The following is a 21,798-nucleotide window of genomic DNA, read 5'->3' on the forward strand; positions in this document are numbered from 1 at the left end:
TGGCTCAAAGGGCCGAATGGCCAACTCCTGCACCTATTGTCTATTGTCTAATTGGTTGATGTTGTGTACTTTAATTTTCAGAAGGTCTTTGAGAGGTGCCACACATGATGCTGCTCAACAAGTTAAGAGTCCATGGTATTACAGGAAAGGTACTAGCATGGATAAAGCAGTGGCTGATTAGTAGGAGGCAAAGAGTGGAAATAAAAACTAATTTGTTGATATTCCACCAGGTTCTGTGTTGGGACTGCTTCCTTTTATAATACATGTCAATGGTTTGGATAATGGAATTCATGGCCTTATGGTCAAGTTTGTGGACTAAATGAAAATACACGAAGGAGCATGTAGTGGTGAGGAAGAAAGGAGGCTTAGACAGATTAGGAGAATGGGCACAGAAATGGCTGATGAAATACAGTGTTGGGAAGTGTATGGTCATGCACTTTGGCAGAAGAAATAAAAGTGTAGACTATTTCCTGAATGGAGAGAAAATTCAAAAATCTAAGATGCAAAAGGGACTTGGAAGTCCCTGTGGAGGATTCCCCAAAGGTTAATTAGCAGGTTGAGTTGAGATGGTAATGAGGAAGGCAAATGTGATATTAGCATTCTTTTTGAGAGGACTAGAATATAAAAGCAAGGATGTACTATTGATGCTTTGTAAGGCACTGGTGAAGCCTCTCTTGGAGTATTGGGAGTAACTTTGGGCTTCTTCTCCAAGAAAGAATGTGCTGACATTGAAGAGGGTTCAGAGGAGGTTCACAAAAATGATTCAGGAATGAAAGAGTTACCATAGGAGGCCTGATTGATGGTTCTGGGCCTGTATTCACTGGAATTCAGAAGAATGAGGGAAAGAGCTCATTGAAACCTGTCAAATATTGAAAGGCCTCAATAGTGGATGTGATGAGGATGTTTCCTATGGTGGGGGTGCCTATGGTGGGCACAGCCTCAGAATAGAGGGTTGTCGTTTAGAACAGAGATGAGGAGGAATTTCTTTAGCCAGAAAGAGTGGTGATTCTGTGGAATTCATTGCCACAGGTGACTGTGGAAGCCAAGGCACTGAGTGTATTTGAGACTGAGATTGATAGATTCTTGATTTGTCAGGACATGAAGGGTTATGGGGAGATGGCAGGAGACTGGGGTTAAAGGGAGATAGATCAGCCATGATGAAATGGTGGAACAGACTCAATTGGGACAAATGGTCTAATTTTGCTCCTATATTTATGGTCTTACAATATAGAATATGTAACACTGAATTATTAATGGAGAAATCTTAACAAAATGAACTCTTGAAAATTAAGATATTTATTTAGTTACCTGTGTATGAATCCAGTGGGCAGGAGGATGCTTGCTGTATTTCACTGCTAATTCCACCACACTCTCCCTCTCCAACAGCCCCGGACTTGAACAGATTGAAAAACCACCAACTTTTGATATGCCAGGGATAAAGAAGTCTACCCTTCAATGACAAAAAAAGTGCTATCTTTTATATCAAAAGAATACACCACAATATAAGAAACTTATACAAAATAAAATATTTGATTAAAATGGTAAAATATTTCTGAAATTAATAGTTCTTTAACCTTCAGAGGCATTAGTAGATGCTTCCAATAGAGGTTATAATACGACCGATTACTGAATATACTGAATGATTTAATGGAACTTTAAAGGTGAGAGAAGGAATACCAGACTTTTGGGTCAAAAGAGCTAAAAGCATAATTGCCAAAAGGACCAATTAGAACCTAGGAATCACAAGAGGCTATAAATCAAAATAATGCACAGTAATACCTCAAAGTTCTTGTATCTTTAATTTTACCTAGACTAAGTGGCAAGTGTTTGAACAGGATGAATGTTTCAAAATTAAGGCCATGTTGGATTGAGATACTGCCAAACTAGGTTTTTGAAGAGTTCAAGTATATAGATTTGAAAGATATCGCTCAAAGAATGTTAGCATAAAGAGGTCTGTAGGAAAGAAAGAAATGGCTTTAGATTTCAATAGATGTGGTGATAGGGTAAGAAATGTTTGAAAGATCAACATCTTTGGCTTTGATCCTACAGACTATTTTTCCTTTTAGCAACCAAATCCAAAGCTAATAGTTCACTATCTTACTGTTTATTCACTTAGACATACTATATTTATTCAGTCATTAGAAGAAATAGAAGTAATTAGTCTACTTTCATAACACTGCCTTGCCCCACACTTAAAAAGGGAAGAAAAGGAAAATTAATTAGAGCTGATATCTAACAGCTTCTTATGAACTGGCATTGCTTTAAGTATTTTCACAGTGTAGTTAAAAAAAAAGACTGATAAATCTACTGATCTTATTCTCACTAAAATACTCATGATATACAGATCTATCCATATCATTAGTGTAAGTGACCACTGTATAGCCCTCAAAGACCAAGTCCTTTCTTCATAGGTAGGGTACCTTCCACGATGTTGAGAGACAGAACAATTATGCTAAATGGAATAAACTTGAAAGAGATCAGGGATGCCAAAACAGGGCGCAATGGACCCTTTCACAATTGTCCTATTTTCAAAAGCTGTAATGAAATACAGTGCCATGATCTATAACCTCAGGGTGCAGCATATTCCTCATTGTGCATTACTACTTTAATTAGGGCAAACAGTCTTTCTGAAACTGTTCTTTGATATTTGCTTACATTTTATGCTGGTCATGCTAGATCTGAACTGTTTGCAAACATGATGGTCAAATCATGACTTAAATTTTGTATCTGAATTGTTATAAAAACATTGAAAATATTTATTTAATAATCTGGCTACACAAGACAGCTCAATGAGGGGACAAGAACAATTTATAAAGTACTTTTAGCTGGGGAAGAAAGAGAAATGATTAAGCAGGAGCAAAGCACAGCCAAATGCAAGTATCTTTGAAAGGAAGTAAGAATTTCTACCAGGTGGGATTCTTGGCTTTTGACCAGCAGACATCTATGAAGTAAAGATAGCAGCAAAAATGATTACTTTGTTACTGGAAGCTATACACTGAGGAAAATAGTTTTTGATAAATTGGTTTGAGAAAAGGTGAATGAAGGGGTAAATGTGGTGTTGGGAAGGAGGAAGGAGATAATTTGAAATACATGAATTGGTACAACTAGAGAAACATCGCAAAACTTGGATTATGGACCTCACTGCAAACAAAATAAACACAGCTATAGTATTTTGAACGTACTGTGGTTTAAGTTAAAAATGGATGAACTACTGGCACATTGAGAAAGAGGTTTTCTAAGACCTCAAAGGTAAGTGGAGACAACCCGAGGAAAGGGTGAAAGATCACAACTTCAATAGACTGGATGTTGCAAGTTGTAGGCTACAGTAGACCAGTGGGAGGAGAATCATCATGCAGCTCTAGGTTTTGCCCAAAGTGACAATCAAGTATAGCGAATTATCCAAATTCATGTAATTAAACTTTCTCTGTATATCAGAATTGGACATTTTTGCTGCAGGTTCCTATTTGAATTACTCACCAGTGCCTAGATCGCTCATAAAAATAAAGATCTGTTACACTGTGTACTGAGAAATAATAATACTCAGAATAAGTACTTTGAATGCAAAGTATAAATTAAAACAAATGACATTCAATATTTACCACTGTCCTGCTTTGAAGGTGAAATCTTTGCTCATCACAAGAAGGCGTAGTCTCTTAACTGTTTCAGATTCATAAACTATCCCACAGACTTTTGCTTCAGCAACCATCTAAAGAAAATAGAATCAGATTTATTATCACAAACATACATCATGAAATTTGTTGTTTTGTAGCAGCAGTACAGTGCAAGACAAAATATACTCTGGGCCATTAAAAAATCTGATGGCAGAGGGGAAGAAGCTGTTCTTAAAACAATGAGTGCGAGTCTTCAGAATTCTGTACTTCCTCCTCAATGGTAGCACTGAGAAGAGGGAATTGCCCAGAGGGAGAAGATCCTTTAATGATGAATACAGGTTTCCCCCGCTATCCGAAGGCACAGCGTTCCTATGAAACCATTTGTAAGCCGAAATGTCGTAAAGCGAAGAAGCAATCACCATTAATTTATATGGGAAAAATTTTTGAGTGTTCCTAGACCCAAAAAATAACCTACCAAATAACACATAAAACCTAAATTAACATGAACATATAGTAAAAGCAGGAATGATATGATAAATATACAGCCTATATAAAGTAGAAATATTGTATGTATGGTGTAGTCTCACTTATCAGAATCAGGAAGACAGCAAGCTAAAGTCGATTTGGAGAGAGAGAAATAAATCGGCATGTACACACCTGTGCACACAACTGCCCACACAAGGCTTCACGGTGGTGGAGGCGGATACAATAGAGTCTTTTAAGAGACTGTATTGTCCTTTCCCCAAATGCAAAATCCCATGATTCAGGCTGTAACAAAGAGCCCTTGTGATCTGAACCAGATCCTTACGGACTTCACCCACAACTTTATATTCATCCCAGAGGCTCACTGAGACTTTGCAATGTTTTTTTCTTTACATAGAAACTTAGAAAACCTACAGCACAATACAGGCCCTTCGGCCCACAAAGTTGTGCCGAACATGTCTCTACCTTAGAAATTACTACGGTTACCCATAGCTCTCTATTTTTCCAAGCTCCATGCACCTATCCAAAAGTCTCTTAAAAGACCCATCGTATCTGCCTCCACCACCACTGCTGGCAGAACATTCCACGCACTCACCACTCTCTGAGTAAAAAAAACACTTACCCCTGACATCTCCTCTGTACCTACTCCCCAGCACCTTAAACTTGCGACCTCTTGTGGCCCACTTGCATTTCCTCAGTTTTCTGGATTTTTCCTCTTACCAGCCCTACACCTCCCCCTCCCCACAGCTGACAGAGTAGGGGTAGAGTTCTTTAGGTGCTTACTTTTCACCCTGCCAGCCTCCAGCAAATCATTCTTCATTACTTCCCCCAGTTGTAACAGGATCCCACCAACAGTCACATCTTCTCTTCCTCACCCTTTTCTGCTTTCCAGAGACCACTCTCTCTGTGATGCCCTACTTCTCCCACCCTTGTCAGACACAGTACCTTGCAACGGTGGAAGGTGCAACACTTATTCCTACACCTACTCTAGCAGCACCATCAAGGGATTTAAACACACCTTCCAGGTCAGGAGATCACGTGGACCACCTCCAACTTTGGGGCATGTGGTGCTGCTTTGGCAATACCAAAGAGCAGAATAAACAACTGGGCAACCTCCAATAAACGAGAAACAAAGTAATTGGAAACAAGGGCAGGCTGCCTGGTCTCATGCTTTCCACTGTTTTTATTTGGATGCTTCTAAATGTTTGCATTTTTAAAATATACTATTATTTAAAGCATGTTAACCTTTCCTTTCTTGGATACATTTAAAGTATTCTGCTTCATCCTTTTCAAAAAAGGACACTACATAAATGGAAACTGTTCTGTTCCTCACAAGTGTTGCAGTCAGTTCGTGCACAAGTGCTGCTGCCTCAGCACTAATCATTATTCAAATGTTAATACGATTTTCAACTACCAAGAATGAGTAAGGAGAGTCCAATAGCAAATCTGATCTGGCCGTTAACAGGTATGGGCCCCCAGATCCTAATAACTTTCTACAGGGGCGCTATTGAGGACATCCTGACTGACTGCATCATTGCCTGGTATGGGAACTTTACCTTCCTTAATCACAGGACTGCAGTGCACTGTAGTTGTGAACTTCCCATGAGTCAGGACATTTTCAAAGACAGGTGTGTAAAAAGACAGGTGTGTAAAAAGGGCCCAAAGGATCATTGGGCACCTGAGTCATCCCAACCACAATCTATTCCAGCTGCTACCATCCAGGAAATGGTACTGCAGCATAAAAGTCAGGATCAACAGCCATCAGACTGATTAACTCACACTGATTTGAGTGTGTTCTATGTTATATTAACTTTTCTTTTCATTATAATTTACTGATTACACATTTAGACAGATGTAATGCAAAGATTTTTTACTCATAAATGCAAGAAATAAAGTCAATTCAAAAGTGCACTTTAAAAACTATTGAATAACAATTAGGAATAGTACTGTTTGGTAAGCTAGCTCAAAGGGCACTATTGGCATTTCTAACAATCCTATTGGCAGCACGACAATGAAAATAACTCAGTGCACATCAGAAACCTAAAGCAGAACTTTCATTTAAAAAAAAATAACTAACAGGCAATGAAGAAAGCCGACAGGTTAACTTTAAGAGACTATCAATTCAGATTCTCTACAGTCCTACAGATTGGTGGTATCTGTTTTCAATGTTTTGTATCTTCTGCCTTATGGGAGATGAGAAGAGACGATGTCTGGGATCTTTGATTATATTGGCTGCCTTACAGGGGCCGTGGAAGGCAGACATAGGAGCAGAGTAGCCCATTCAGCTCATCCAGTCTGTTCCATCATTTAACCATAGTTGATTTATTTTTCCCTCTCCACCCCATTCTCCTGCCTTTGCCCAATAACCTTTGACACGCTTACTAATCAACAACCATCAACCTCTGCTTTAAATACACCCAATGAATGGCAGCCACAGCCACCTGTGACAATGAATTCCACAGATTCACCACCTTCTTCCAACTAAATGTCCCATTCTAAAGGGACATTCTTGTATTGAGTCTTCCCCACTATTGTAAACCTTCTCTCCATGTCCACTCTGTCTAGGCATTTCAATATTTTACAGGTTTCAATGGTGTTGAGAAGTGTAGACAGAGTCCATGGTTTCCATTATGTGCTGAGCCGCGTACACAACTCTGAAATTTCTTATGGTTGAGGCTTCCGGTGACGTCATCGTCGAAAATGGCAGCTTAAGTCACCAGCTCCTCCGGAAAAACACGTATTAAGCCCCATTAACCCATCAAATATATTTTTCGAAAAATATTTGAACTGAAAAGAGGGGCACGAATGGGGAAAAGGAATGGAAATTTGAAAAAGGAACACTGCGGAGCCTGCATCTGAGAGGAGTGCAACAAGCAGCTCTCCTACCCGACCGCGTGCTAGCAAGGTGGCCGCTGGGCCTCATCAGGCAAAGCAGCAAATATCTTAGAAATCCTGAAAGAAATAATGGAGTTCCAGAAAGATATAAAACAGCAGCTCCGTGATATTAAATCAGAGCTTGCCAGCGTCAATCAAAAAATAGTGGTGGCAGAGACTCGAATTGAGAAGGTGGAAGATTACGTTCAAAACGTGGAACGGATACAGAGTAAGACAATAAAAATAATACATCACCAAGAAGGTAAACTGCTTGACCTGGAGGGAAGATCATGGCAGAAAAATATCAGAATCTACATCGTTCCCAAAGGGCTCGTCTATGATGGAGTTTGTCGGAATGTTACTGCAGGACGTGCTGGATCTTCCCCCCGGCTATGGAGCTGGAAGTCGAAAGAGCCCACCACTCGTTCGTCCTGAAACCTACCCAGGATAGAAAGCCACACTCAATAATAATTAAATTCCTTCAGTACAGCACCAAGGCGGAGATTCTACGAAGGGCCTGGGGTAAGAAGAGAGTGTTTTTCGAGGATAAATTGATATATTTCAACCAAGATTACCCCCCTCCCACCGCAGTCCTGCAGAAATGCAAAGAATACTCTGAAGTACAGCGAGAAGTAAAGCAGAAAAAGATTAGATTTCAAACTCCGTAACCTCGAGTGTTTTATGACAACGGGTCGCAGTTGTACCAGACAGTGGAAGAGGCGACTACAGACATGAAGGCCAGAAGGTTGCCCGTCAGCGTGACCGAACCAAGAGGAAGCCTGGCTGAGGAATTATCCTGCTCCGCTTGGGAAATAGTGTGAGAATCAAGAAGGCTGGAGACAGAAGGAGACTGAAAGAAATATATCAGGAAAAGACTGGGAGTTTCCCCAAAGACAGTCCTCACCCCCTTCAGAAGAGCCATAAGGTTTGGCTAACTTTAAAAATGTTGAGAAGCTAAACGGAAGCAAAAGTACATGGTGATACACCTAACTCGAGAAATACTTATTATAATGTGGATTTTATATTACTTTGTTATTCTTTATTTGCTCACTTACTCCTTTCTCCCCACCAAAATGAGAATATATATATGTGTATGTATGTATGTAATAAGTGTGTGTGTGTGTGTGTGTGTGTATATATATATAGAGGAGTACACAGGGAAATCTTTTCTGTGTAATGGATTTGTTCACTGACTTTTATGAATACTGCAATGGGGGCCCTCAACTCACAAGTAGGAGGGTTATCCCCCACAGCTGGACATTTTCTCTAGCTCAATGCAGGGTCATCTACTAGAGACCTCAGCCTTGGAATCACACATTCGTTGCCATTTTTGTTATTATTTGCATTTCTTGGTTCTTATTTGTTCAGAGAGTAGATCAATTAAGTTTTATTCTAATTTCAATGATACATTGACAGATAAATACAGATGGCTAAGGACAAGGTAAAATTCATTTCTTTTTAATGTCAATGGGCTATTAAATCTAATCAAACATAAGAGAATTTTATCCAAAATGAAAAAGAACAAGCCCATGTAGTATACTTACAGGAAACTCATTTAAGTGATAATGAGCATAAAAAAACTAAAGAGAACTGGGCTTCACTAATCTGTTTTTCTCCTCATATAAATCAGGACAGTTGCTATTCTTATCTCAAATAAGAGAAATTTTGAAAAAGTATTCGAAATGGGAGGTAAAGATGGCAGATATATTCTGGTAAGGGGGAAATATAGACGGCAATTCATTTACTCTATTGAATATATACGCACCCCCGGGAAGTGATATTGGTTTCTTTCAGAAAATTACTGATGTTATGATAACGGAAACAGAAGGTCTCCTAATATGTGGGGGGAGACTTAAATTTACAATTACAACCAAACTTAGACTCTTCCAATAGAAAAAACTATGAAACAAAATCTTTACATAAGGTTGTTAATATACTTTTTGAGGATGTTGGTTTAACTGATATATGGAGGGACCTTTTCCCTGACAGAAGGGATAACACTCATTATTCTGCTCCCCATTCTGTATATACAAGAACAGACTATTTCATAACATTTGGAAAAGACAAAGACAAAATAAACACCTGTGGAATTGGGACAATAGATGTAAGTGACCATGCACCTATATATTTATCTGTTGATTTTGACTACAACCAAAGAATACTATTTGGAAACTAAATTCAAGTCTACTCAATGATCCATACTTTAAGGAACAAATTAAAAAATAAATTGGTCTCTACTTAGAATTTAATGATAATACAGAGGTTTCACCTCCCATTTTATGGGATACTCTGATGGCTGTCTTAAGAGGGAAAATTATAGCGATATCTTCATATAAGAAAAAAAATAAGGAATAAAACATTAGAGGAATTACAAAATAGACTGAAAGAACTAAAGAAAAAACACAAATTGAATCTGGCACAGGGTACATTAGGGGAAATTAAAAGAATTAGGAATGAAATTAATAGTTTGGCTATGCAAGAAATCAGGAAAAACTTAACATTTCTGAAACAGAGACATTATGAAAGTGGATCAAAATCTATGAAAATACTGGCGTGGAAACTGAAAAAAAAATAGCAGAAAACACAATTCATAGAATTAGGGACCCAAGAATGAAAACGATAAAAAATAAGCTAAGTGAAATTCAAGAAGCTTTTGAAGTGTTTTACAAAACTGTATATTCCAAAGTTCCAGGGGGAAGCATAACCCAAATTGACACCTTCTTGAATTCTCTAGAGTTACCCACATTAAGTGAAGAACAAAATAGAACGATGACTACTGACATAACTGAATTGAATTAAAAGCTGCAATTAGTAGGCTTAAATTAAGCAAGTTACCAGGATCAGATGGGTATAAGGCAGAGTGGTACAAAGAATTTAAAAATAAGTTAATTCCTGTTTATCCCCACACTGAACTGGGCTCTAAAAAAGGCACAAATGCCACCCAGTTAGAAGGAAACAATAATCTCAGCTATACCAAAAGAAGGCAAGGATAAAATGGAATGTGGGTCACTTAGACCAATATCCATCCTTAATGTAGATTATAGATTATTTACCTCCATCATGGCCAAATGATTAGTGGAGTTTCTACCCATACTGATACGTAACAATCAGACAGGTTTTATATGACAACACCAGACACAAGACAATATACGAAGGATACTTCACATTATGGATCATATACAAAAAAATAAAATTGAAGCAATAGTGATAAACGTGGATGCTATATAAGTATTTGATTCAGTTAATTGGAATTTTCTTTACAGAGTTTTACATAGATTTGGTTTCCAAGACACAATTATTAAAACTATACAGACACTATATGACAATCCTACTGCTAGGATTAAAATCAATGGATATTTATCAAATAGCCTTACCCTAGAAAGGGGCACGAGACAGGGTTGTGCATGGTCACCACTACTCTTTGCATTATATCTGGAACCATTAGCTCAATGCATCAGACAAAATGAAGATATCAGGGGAATTACTATTAAAGGGACAGAGCATAAATTGGCTTGTTATGCGGTTGACATTTTGATCTATCTAGGGCAACCAACATACTCTTTACCCAAATTGATGCAATCCTTTGAACAATATGGTCAATTATAGGATACAAGATCAACGTAGCTAAAACCCAATTACTTTCATATTACTATAGCCCACCAAGAGAAATTGAAGTTGATACCCCGGGCATGGCACACAGAGTCTTTCAAATATTTGGACATCATTATGCCAAAAGATTTGGCAAAATTATCAGAATGTAATTATCAGCCTTTATATAAAAAAATTAAGATGTGGCAAGATGGAACCTGATTCCTTTTTGCAATCTCAGTTCAAGGATTGAGTCTATTAAAATGAATACACTGCCCAGACTGTTATATCTCTTTTAGGCCCTACCAATAGAGATTAATCAAAATCAATTCAATGAATGGAACAAGATGCTATCAAGATATATTTGGCAGGGTAAAAGGCCTACAGTTTGTCTCAAAACTTCGCAATTAGCAAAGGAAAGGGATGGGTGGGGCCTACCTTCTCTTAGAGAATATTATTTTGCAGCACAGTTCAGAGCTGTGATATGTTGGTGCAACCCATCATATGATGCACAAAGGAAAAACATTGAGGAGCGGGTACTTCCCATCCCCATACAAGCAATTTTGGCTGATAACAACCTGCAGAGGTACATAAATACTATTAACAACCCATGGGTGAAATTGACTCTTAAAATATGGAAAACTACTATAAAAGAATATAATCTACAGGGAGATATTGCAATTCTTAAATGGTGTGCATATGACTCAGATTTTACACCAAATAAATTGGATGCTAGATTTAAGGACTGGACAGCTAAAAGAATAACAGCTCTTTGCAAAATAATGAAAGAAGGAACACTGTTCAGTTCTGAAATGCTTAAAGAGAAACACTTATTAGAAAAACAAGATTTCTACTGGTATTTACAGATGTGACAATATGTTAATAAGATGCTTAAAAATGTAACCAAGGCAAGTACATGCTTGATAGCGCTCTTTAGAAAAGCATATAATTCAGATAATGGTAGTAGAATCATTTCAAGCATGTATAAGGGGTTGTCAAATCTTAAAACACATTCCACTTCATACATTAAAACAAAATGGGAGAAGGAAGGAGGGATAATTATATCTGACGAAGAATGGACAACAATATGGAGGTATCAATGGAAGTGTACCAGTTCACAGAAATGGAGGGAGTTTGGATGGAAAAACTTGATAAGGTATTTTATTTACACCCTCTCAGAAATCCCATTATGATAGTAACCTCCCTGTTTGCTGAAGAAATTGTGGAAATCAAAATGCAAATCATTATCATATTTTTTGGGATTGCCCTGTTATCAAAAACTATTGGAGGGGGATACACAATGCCCTACAAGACATCTTTAAATATGAAATACCCTTGGAGAGTAAGACCATATATTTTGGATATATACCTCAAGAATGATTGAAAAGAGATAAATATTTAATGAATATACTGTTGGTGGCTGGTAAAAAGTCTCTTACTAGGAAATGGTTATCACAGGAGAGCCCAACTTTAAATACATGGATGGAAATTACAATGGACATTTACAAAATGGAGAAGATAACAGCACCTGTTAATCATAAGCTGGAACAATTTGATTCATACTGGGAAAAATAGTTTAACTACATAATGCCTCATAGGCCTGATTTTATTCCCACAAATCAATGAATGTGTTGTAAAAAAAAAAGTTCATTCCCTACTTGTACATAGTTCTTTCTGTGTTGCCTTTATGGCATTTATTTAGTTTATAATATTTTCACTTTAGTAATTCGTTTGTTAGCATTTTCTAGTTAAAGTTAAGATTGTTTAAAGTAAATTCGTTGTCTGTGATATATCACGGCATGCGAAGACGTCACACCCGGTTTTGCCGCTTCTTGTGGGAAAATACCAGTTTGGAGAAATGGGAAGGAGGGGGCTCACATGTGCAGGATCAGCGCAAGAAAAGTTTTCTTTCTACACACTAGAAACATCAGTGAAGCAAAGCCGTAAGTTCATGAGATAATCGATATGTTGAATTAAAAATGTTAACGCTGATTCTGTTAAAAGTAATGACGGTTGATAAGGTTTATGTTTTCGTTAGTTAAAGAGTTGCGGATAGTTTGTGTTGAAGTGTATTTAAAGCAGTCAATGGCGTAGGTAGATTCTGACTGTATGCTGCACTTTAATGTAGTGTAGTTGTTGTAGTTTTACTTTTGCAAGTATTTGCGATGTGAATGTGGTGTCAAGAGGGAAGCAAATGCTGTGTGCATTTTGTGTTGTTTTGTCAACAGTTTTCACCATACGTTAATGAGGAAGAGTGAACAGTAAACGGTTAATCTTACTGTAATCTTGTTTTCATTGACTACGGTTTACCTCGGTGTTTAGTTCAGAGTTCTTTTACACCTGAGCGAGAACACTACACTTGCCTTTTGCTTGTTTTTTCTTTCCACTCTTCTGAAAGTGTATACCTCAGATAAATACTTTGTGATTTGTGATATATATGATTATACGATATATATGTACAATGCCTGAAATACATCTTATGGAAATGTTTGTTTGATGATGAACTTCAGTAAAAAAAATTACAAAAAAAATTCTAAAAATCACAATAAATATAAATATGTAAAATAAAGAAATTTCTTATGGTTACACGCAAAGCCAAGCTGTGATTCACCTGGACAGGATGCTTTCTATGGTCAATAAAAATTGGTCAGGATCAAATAGGACATGCCAAACTCTTTTAGCCTCCTAGGAATTGAGGCATTTTTAGCTGAGATGTCAACATAGTTGGACCAGAGCAGGCTGTTGGTGATTTTCACTGCTAGGAACTTTAAGCTCTCAATCCTCTTAACCTCAGCACCATTGAAATAAAGAGGAATATGAGCACCATCCTCCTTTAAGTTAATGCCCAGCTTATTTTGCTGACATCAAGGTAAAGGTATTGTCGAAACACCACGCAACATCTTATTCCTGTATTCTGACTCATTATCTGAGATCGGGAAGACTACGGAGTTAGAGCACAATCTGGCCAAGCTGGAATTGGCTGAGGATGCAGCCTTGTAAGACATCTGTGTTGAGGATAATAGTGGCAGAGGTATCTATCTTTACTGATTGTGGTCTGTTGGTCAGGAAGTTAGGAATCCAGTTGCAAAGAGAGGTGTTGAATTGAGTTTGGTGATGAATTTGCTTGGAATTATCTTATTGAGGTCAGAGCTGTAAATCAATAAACAATAGTCTAAGATTGATCTCTGTAGCATGTGGACAGTAAATATACCTGTGTACAGACAGGGAGATGGTATCTGCCATTAGCCCCGTTTTGCTGAATTGCAGTGAGTTGAGTTTGTCACACAGTTTGGAGTTATTGTATGCCAAGACCAGGCTCTCAAAGCACTTGGTGGCGGATGTTAGAAGCATGGCCAGAAGTCAATAAGACAAGTTATCTTGTTTTCCTCAGGTACCAGGATGATAGTGCTCTTATAAAGCAGATTCAAAGGTTCACAAGAACACAAGAAATAGGAGCAGGAGTAGGCCATCTGGGCCGTTGAGCCTGCTCCGCCTTTCAATAAGATCATGGCTGATCTGGCCATGGGCTCATCTCCATCTACCTGTCTTTTCCCCCATAACCTTTAATACCCCTACTATACAAAAATCTATCCAACCTTGTCTTAAATATATTTACTGACAAAGCCTCCACCGCTTCATTAGGCAGAGAATGCCACAGATTTACCACTCTCTGGAAAAAGCAGTTCTTCCTCATCTCTGTCCCAAAATTTACTCTCCCGAATCTTGAGGCTATGTCCCCTAGTTTTAGTCTCACCTACGGATGTGACGTCAGACTGTCCCCAGAAGGTCCTCCCCAAGCAGGTAGTTCCAAATGCACTACTCAGTCTGCCAGCGGTCTGAGTCCCGTGTGTGTGGGCCGCCACCACCCCCTCCTCCAGAAATGTCCATCGGGGAGTGGAGCGTGGTGCGGGTACCCTCACTGATTGCTCAATGTCCAAGTGAGCCGGTTTGAGGTGGTCCACTGTAAAAGTCTTTTCCCGGCCACCCACCTCCACGACACACGTGGTTCCGTTGTGCCAGATCACCATGAAGGGTCCCTTGTATGGCTTATGGCCGTCCATGAGCACCGGCATATCATTCATGAACTCAGATGGCGTATGGTCGCCCAGACTGTCCACGTGTAGGAGCCACACGGCCTGTTCGCGGTTAGAGAGTCCGAAGGTATGGATCAGGAGCGCCTTGAGCTTAGTGTACCTGTCCTCCGTTGATGGCTGGCATAGGAAGTCAATAATCCAGCCGGCCCTCTCCTGGTCGAGCGTGCTGACCACGTAGTAGTACCGCGTGGCATCAGCTGTAATGTCTCTGATATTGAACTGGGCCTCTCCCTGCTGGAACAAAACGTGGGGCTGAGTGACCCAGAAATTCTGGAGCTTCAGAGAGACTGCGCTGTGCAAGTTGCTCAAACTCATGGCTGGTCACTGATTTGCCGGCTCCAGATGCTAACTGGAACGTCAGGGTCACCAATGTCGTCGCGCGCAATGCGCTACTACAGAAACACAGGGAGGCAGAGAGAGCTGAACTCAGAATGCCTTTACTGATTCAAAATCACACGCTTAAATCTCCCCTCCCATGGGCCCCTGCGACCCGCGGGGCAGACTGACTTCAGACAGTCCCCGGAAGGTCCGCCCCAAGTGGCTAGTTCCAAACGTGCTACTGTGTGTCTGCTTGCGGCTCCCGATGGCAGTTAGAGTCCCACGTGTGCGGGCCGCCACACCAGGAACTAAGGACATGGCCAGGGACATCATCTGGATCAGATGATTTTGTAGGTTCACTCTCCAGAATACTGATCTTATGGCTACAATTTAGGGAGAGGGAGGAGATCTGCAGGGCAAGCTTTACATGGAAAGCCAGGATAATCTTGAACAAGCAGCGAAATAAAATGGTGGAGGCAGATAAAGTGATAATACTTAAGAACATTTGGGTAGATACTTGTGTTACGAATGAGGAGCAACTCTGATGGGCAGAAGGGTGCAAAGTGGCCCCCCCCCCCCTTTTTGAAAATCACAAAATTGCTATTATTTCGGGTCTGATACCAAGGAAATAAGAGAGATAAACAGCTCATGTCAGTAATGAGAGAGAGAGAGGGAGAGAGAGAGGGAGAGAGGGAGAGAGGGAGAGAGGGAGAGAGGGGGAGAGGGGGAGAGGGGGAGAGGGGGAGAGGGGGAGAGGGGGAGAGGGGGAGAGGGGGAGAGGGGGAGAGGGGGAGAGGGGGAGAGGGGGAGAGGGGGAGAGGGGGAGAGGGGGAGAGGGGGAGAGGGGGAGAGGGGGAGAGGGGGAGAGGGGGAGAGAGGGGGAGAGAGGGGGAGAGGGGGAGAGGGGGAGAGGGGGAGAGGGGGAGAGGGGGAGAGGGGGAGAGGGGGAGAGGGGGAGAGGGGGAGAGGGGGAGAGGGGGAGAGGGGGAGAGGGGGAGAGGGGGAGAGAGGGAGAGAGGGAGAGAGGGAGAGGGAGAGAGAGAGAGAGAGAGAGAGAGAGGGAGAGAGGGAGAGAGGGAGAGAGGGAGAGACACAATGCAGGGATACACAAAGGTGGAATGTCTCCTAACAAAAGCGGAATGGAACCACTGATTACTGCTATCGTCTCTTGAAGAAGGAACTGTGTATTGAGTACTGTTCTATTCATTGAAACCCCTCAGGGGGCAACCAGAGTGGTCTGGTTGAGGCATTGCATCATCCCAACCTGATTGACACCTGTGACCCCGTGAGTGAGGATAAAAGTAGGGTCTGGGGAACACCCCTCAGACGCACCAGGAGAGACGCTATGAGACCGGTGGGGGCTTGTGTGTGTCCACCCTTGCCTGGGTCACAAGTCCTCCACGGAATGGTCTAGCTAAAGGACGGAGGGGTCATACGTGAATGGCCACAACAGTAACGCATCGACGGATCAAGATTGTAAAAGGGAAGTCAGCAGGTCAATAGCGGTTACTCTCTCTCTCTTTCTCTCCAACAATTGCAACACAGTGATCAGCAACTACCGCAGCCTGCATGAACTGAACTGAACTTTATATTTCCATCGGACAATTCATTATCCCCTAGACAACGATAGCTCATTTCTTATTATTATTATACCTGTACTTTTAGGTTTAGTATTGATGATGTTTATTATCTGTATATTTGCATTGATATTATTTTTGTGTATTTTTACTAATAAATACTGTTGTTACGTCCGTAGCCCCCTCCTTTGTGAGAATCGCAAGATCACTGTTGGGTGGGGTCAAGGGGCCCAGGAAATGAGAGAAGAGACGTGCAGAATGTCTCATTTCCCCGGCGATGTAAAGCTATTGGGACATGGCCTTTGTCTCTTGGAGACAATTTTGTGGATTGAGATACTATGCTGCGTGAACGCCCTCAGGCAAAGTGGGCTGGTTGAGGGAGAGATTGCATCACCCCCAACCTGATTGACATCTACGACCCTGCTAGTCAGGATAAAAGAGGGTCTGTAGGAACAGTCCCAGAGACGCACCAGAAGAAACGTTAAGCGACCACGTAACAGCAGGAAGTCATCTGAAGGAGGCCATGTGCGTTCAGTTCCATTGCTGGAATTGGTGGCTGGAACCACGGAAAACGGCTTTCAGCTAACGGATTGGCCTCATAAAAGACCTGGGCAAGTTTAAAACGCCTCGCTCTTAAACCCAAAAATGCTGCAGCTTGAACGAACTAACAGTGACTGTTATCTTTCCATCGAACAATACATTATCCCCTAGACAACGATAGAGCTATTTCTTATTGGTTATTATTATACCCGTGCTTCAGATTTAGTATTGACGACGTATATTATCTGTATGTTTGCATTAATCTTAATTTTGTGCCCTTTATCAATAAATACTTTAAAAAATAGTACCATCAGACTTCAATGGACCTCTCTATCTTTGCTGGTAAGTGATCCAGTTACGGGATTTCGTAACACTGTTAAAAATAGTATCATCAGATTTCAACAGATACTCCTATCTTTCCTGGTAAGATATCCAGTTACGGGGTTCGTAACACTTGGAAGAGCTGTAGAATAGTGGTTGCCAACCTGTCGATCTTTGAGACTTTCCCCAGTAGATCCCGAAATAAAAAGAAAAATAAATACACAAATACTGTTGAGAGATTGTTTCCCGGTTGTGGGGTTTTAGTTCTGTTCTTTCTGCCCAGTTCGCATGTGTATAGCTCCCCCGCACTACACAGTGTACTTCAGCGGTCCCCAACCACCAGGCCGCAAGGAAATGATATGAGTCAGCTGCACCTTTCCTCATTCCCTGTCACGCCCACTGTTGAACTTGAACCCACAGGAGGTCATCAGTCGCCTAAAAGCAGTGACACCTTCGTGCCAGGGGTCACTGGTTGGCCTCACACGGCCGGCGAGAAGTGCTGTTGCTACTGGCCTGGAGCACGGACAGATGGGCACTGCCTCTAAACCTGTTTACCACACCGAATGTTCGTGGGGAACCCGGTGCTAAAATATTCGCAGATGTCCTAATTCAGGCTCAGGGTTTCGTAAGTAGCAGAGCAGCTACCTTGCTGCGATCTACTGTAACAAACTTTTGTCGAACGATAGATCCTACAAGGGGGGCGGGCGCGCGTCCTGTCGCACACCTCGCTCGGTCGGTCGCTCTCCAGACTGCAATCACCGTGGCCCCGGTACAGGGACATCCAGCCCTGACCTTGTCCTCTCACCCCACCCACAACCAGCCACACCTAGCCAAGGCAGCTGGCAGTGGACGGGAGGCTGGGGTTTGGGCCTGGAGGCTGTCTAGTGAGGCAATGAAGCCCTCAAAACTGCTTCGGCACCTTGAGTCCAAACATCCTGCACTTAAAAACAAACCTGGTGAGTTTTGTGAGCGGAAAAAGCTTGAGCAAGCAGGACAGAAGCCAAGTGCCGAAAGCCTTGAAAACTAAATTGCGGAATAGACTGGACATAAGGAACCTGCTTTGAGTATCGCTGTATTCCGGTTGTGATTAATAACCCACCTTCCCCCCCCCCCACCGTTGGCCAGTCCACAAAAATATTGTCAATATTAAACCGGCCCACGATGCAAAGAAAGGGTGGTAACCCCTGGTGTTTATACATTATTTCTACTTCCGGGTTGCGGGGTTTTACTTCCGGTCTTTTCTGCCCAGTGCACAGTAACTAATTGATCTGGGGTCGATCTTGCCTTTATTAAGGCTGAGGTAGGGGATCTGGGGTTTATAAAGGTTGGTGACAACTACTGTAGAAGGATACTAAATGGAATTAATATAGGCATCATAGTCAATCTAGAAAAGGCAAGTTAAAAGCATGCATTTTTATGATTCTATGAATCAGAATAAACATAGCCATACATTTTCAATCTTGTAACAAAGCTTTCCTTTCAGAGATCAGTATGACAAATGGTCTTCACATGACATGTAATAAACAAAATGTAATTGATAAACATAAATCTTCCTCATTCCTACAATATAGAAATAGAAAATCTACAGCACAATACAGGCCCTTTGGCCCACAAAGCTGTGTCAAACATGTCCTTACCTTAGAACTACCTAGGCTTACCCATAGCCCTCTATTTTTCTAAGCTCCATGTATCCATCCAGGAGTCTCTTAAAAGACCCTATTGTTACCGCTTTCACCACCTCATTCCACGCACTCACCACTCTCCGCGTTAAAAAAAAACTTACCTCATACATCTTCTCTGTACCTACTTCCAAGCACCTTAAAACTGTGCCCTCTCATGCTAGCCATTTCAGCCCTGGGAAAAAGCCTCTGACTATCCACACGATCAATACCTCTCATTATCTTGTACACCGCTCTCAGGTCACCTCTTTTCCTCCATCGCTCCAAGGAGAAAAGACCAAGTTCACGCAACCTATTCTCATAAAGCATGATCCTCATGGTAAAGGAGATAGAATAGCAGAATATGCAGGTTATACTGACCTCTTGGCGAAAGTTGTTGATTGTTCTTTCTAGATGATCAGTTTTCCTTCTTGATGATATATTTCTGCTAAAGGTAAATGCAATATACTAATTTACATGACCAGTATATTAACAGATTTTTAAAAATATATTCATCAAGTCTAATGATCAAATCCTCACAATGAAGCCATTAGTATGTGTACATAACCACTGAAATTCTCGTGTGGTACTAATGGAATCATTATTTTTGGAGATATTGGCATTAGTTTGTTTTTGTTCCATGTAATGAGATACAGTATAAAGCTGTTGTGTGCATGCCATTCACAGGTACATCAAGGTAAGAAAAAGAAAAACAGAATATAAAACATTGTGTTGCGGTACAGAGAAAGTACAGTGCAAACAGGCAAATAAAATGCAAAGGCCATGACCATAGATTGGGAGATCTAGAGTTCATCTCTGATTGTATGAGAGTTCTGTTAAAGTGTTTGATGATAGCATGAAAGAAGCTTTTCTTGAAGCTTGCAAGCACTCATAAGTGTTCGTGTCTTCTAGCAGACAGGAGGGGGGGTGGTAAGAAATTCTGTCCAGGGTGGGAGATATGGTCTTTAATGCATTATTAAACTGAGGCAGTAGTTGGTTCCTCAAGTGAAAGCAATAAACTCCAGTGTTTAAAGAGTCAACTAATTTCAATATGATCTTGCCATTTTAATGTCAATACTCTACAAACCTCTAGATTAATACAAGATACAATTCAATACAAGTGGCCCCCATTTTTCGATCATTCACGTTATGACAGCTTGCTCTTATGAAAGACCTACATTAGTACCTGTTTTCACTAACCAAAGAGGATTTTGGCTTTTACGAAAAAAAGACACCCGCTTTATACGTGTGTTTACCCTGAGAAATACTACCATGACCATGAAACCTTGTGCGGGCAGTTGTGTGAGCATGTGTGTACGTGTACGTGCACGTGCATGCAAATTTTTTTTCTCCAAAATGATTTTGGCTCGCTGTCTTCCTGACCTTGACAAGTGAAACTACACCATACATACAATACTTTTACTTTATATAGCTACGTCTTTATCATATCATTCCTGCTTTTACTATATGTTCAAGTTATCTTAGGTTTTCTGTGCTAGTTGGTATGATTTTGTAGGTTATTTTTTGGGTCTGTAAATGCTCAAAAATTAATCGTAATTGCTTCTTCACTTTATGACATTTCGACTTACAAACGGTTTCATAAGAATGCTCTACCTTCGGATAGCGGGGGAAACCAGTACTCCAGATGGAATATAACCATGTCTCTATCTAAATGAAATATCACAAGCTCACTTATGAATTTCTGCCTCTACAAATTAAAACAAAAATACTGATTTTCTTATGCTTTCTTGTAACACAGGAAGACTATCAAGTCAAAACCAGCTATCAAAGCAACTCTGCCAATTTTAACTCCCTAGCAACACACACAAGATGCTGGAAGAACTCAGCAGGTTAGGCAGCATCTATGGAAATGAATAAGCAGTCGATGTTTCAGGCCGAGACCCTTCTATAGTACTCAAAAGGAAGCCAGAATAAAAAGGTGGGGAGGGCAAGGAGGATAGCTAAAAGGCATTAAGTGAAAACTGGTGGGTAGGAAAGGTGAAGGGCTGGAGAGGAAGAAATCTGATATGAGAGGAGATTGGTTGGACCATAGGAGAATGGCAAGGAGGAGGGGACCCAGGGGGAAGCAATAGGTAGAGATGAGAAGCAAGGTGATGGGATGAGTGCAGATGTTCTGGAAATGGAAAGATGTGATTGAGGGCAGCATCAATGATTGAGGAAGGGAAATCATTTTAGAAGGATGACATCTCTGATATCTTGGCAAGGAAAACTACATCTTGGGAATAGTTGCGGCAGAGTCAAAGGAACTGAGAAGAGGAAAAAAAAACATTCATACAGGAGGCAGGGTGAGAAGTTGAATAGTCAAGCTAACAATGGGAATTGACAGATTTATAAAAGATGTCAGTTGACAGTTTATCTCCAGAGATGGAAACGACAAGATTGAGAAAAGGGAGGAAGGTGTCAGAAATGGACTGTGAATTTAAGGACTGGATGGAAGTTCGAGGCGAAGTTGATGAAATTGACAAGCTCAACATGGGTGCATAAAGCAGCACAAATACAGTCGTCAATGAAGCGGAGGAAGAGTTGGGGAGCATTACTGGAGAAGGCTTAGAACAGGGATTGTTCTATGTAGCCTACAAAATGGTATGTAGCTCTGTTGGCTAAAAGGCCACCACATTGACCACTGCATTGGCGCTGAACCATCGGTTTCATTGGCTTTGTCTCACCTTCTCACTTTTTCTGTTGATCAGTGTCAAAAAAAAGCCACTGTTAT

At 40.8% G+C, this 21,798-nt stretch overlaps 1 protein-coding gene across 3 annotated transcripts in view; it reads right to left on the bottom strand.

Annotated features, from left to right (window-relative positions):
• oxnad1 (oxidoreductase NAD-binding domain containing 1) overlaps positions 1 to 21,798 on the bottom strand; it is a 51,282-nt gene that overhangs the window by 24,457 nt on the left and 5,027 nt on the right. The window contains exons 2-4 of one of the 3 annotated variants that reach the window (XM_059972356.1): positions 19,446 to 19,509; positions 3,600 to 3,706; positions 1,309 to 1,450 (exon numbers count right to left, since the gene is read on the bottom strand). In XM_059972356.1, coding sequence (XP_059828339.1) covers positions 1,309 to 1,450; positions 3,600 to 3,706; positions 19,446 to 19,509 — 313 coding nt within the window. Of the gene's footprint in view, positions 1 to 1,308; positions 1,451 to 3,599; positions 3,707 to 14,750; positions 14,867 to 19,445; positions 19,513 to 21,798 lie in introns of those variants that run through there. The other 2 variants (XM_059972354.1, XM_059972357.1) reach the window with 2 other exon arrangements.

Source organism: Hypanus sabinus, chromosome 6, assembly GCF_030144855.1.
Source record: "Hypanus sabinus isolate sHypSab1 chromosome 6, sHypSab1.hap1, whole genome shotgun sequence".
In the NCBI taxonomy this organism is placed as follows: domain Eukaryota; kingdom Metazoa; phylum Chordata; class Chondrichthyes; order Myliobatiformes; family Dasyatidae; genus Hypanus; species Hypanus sabinus.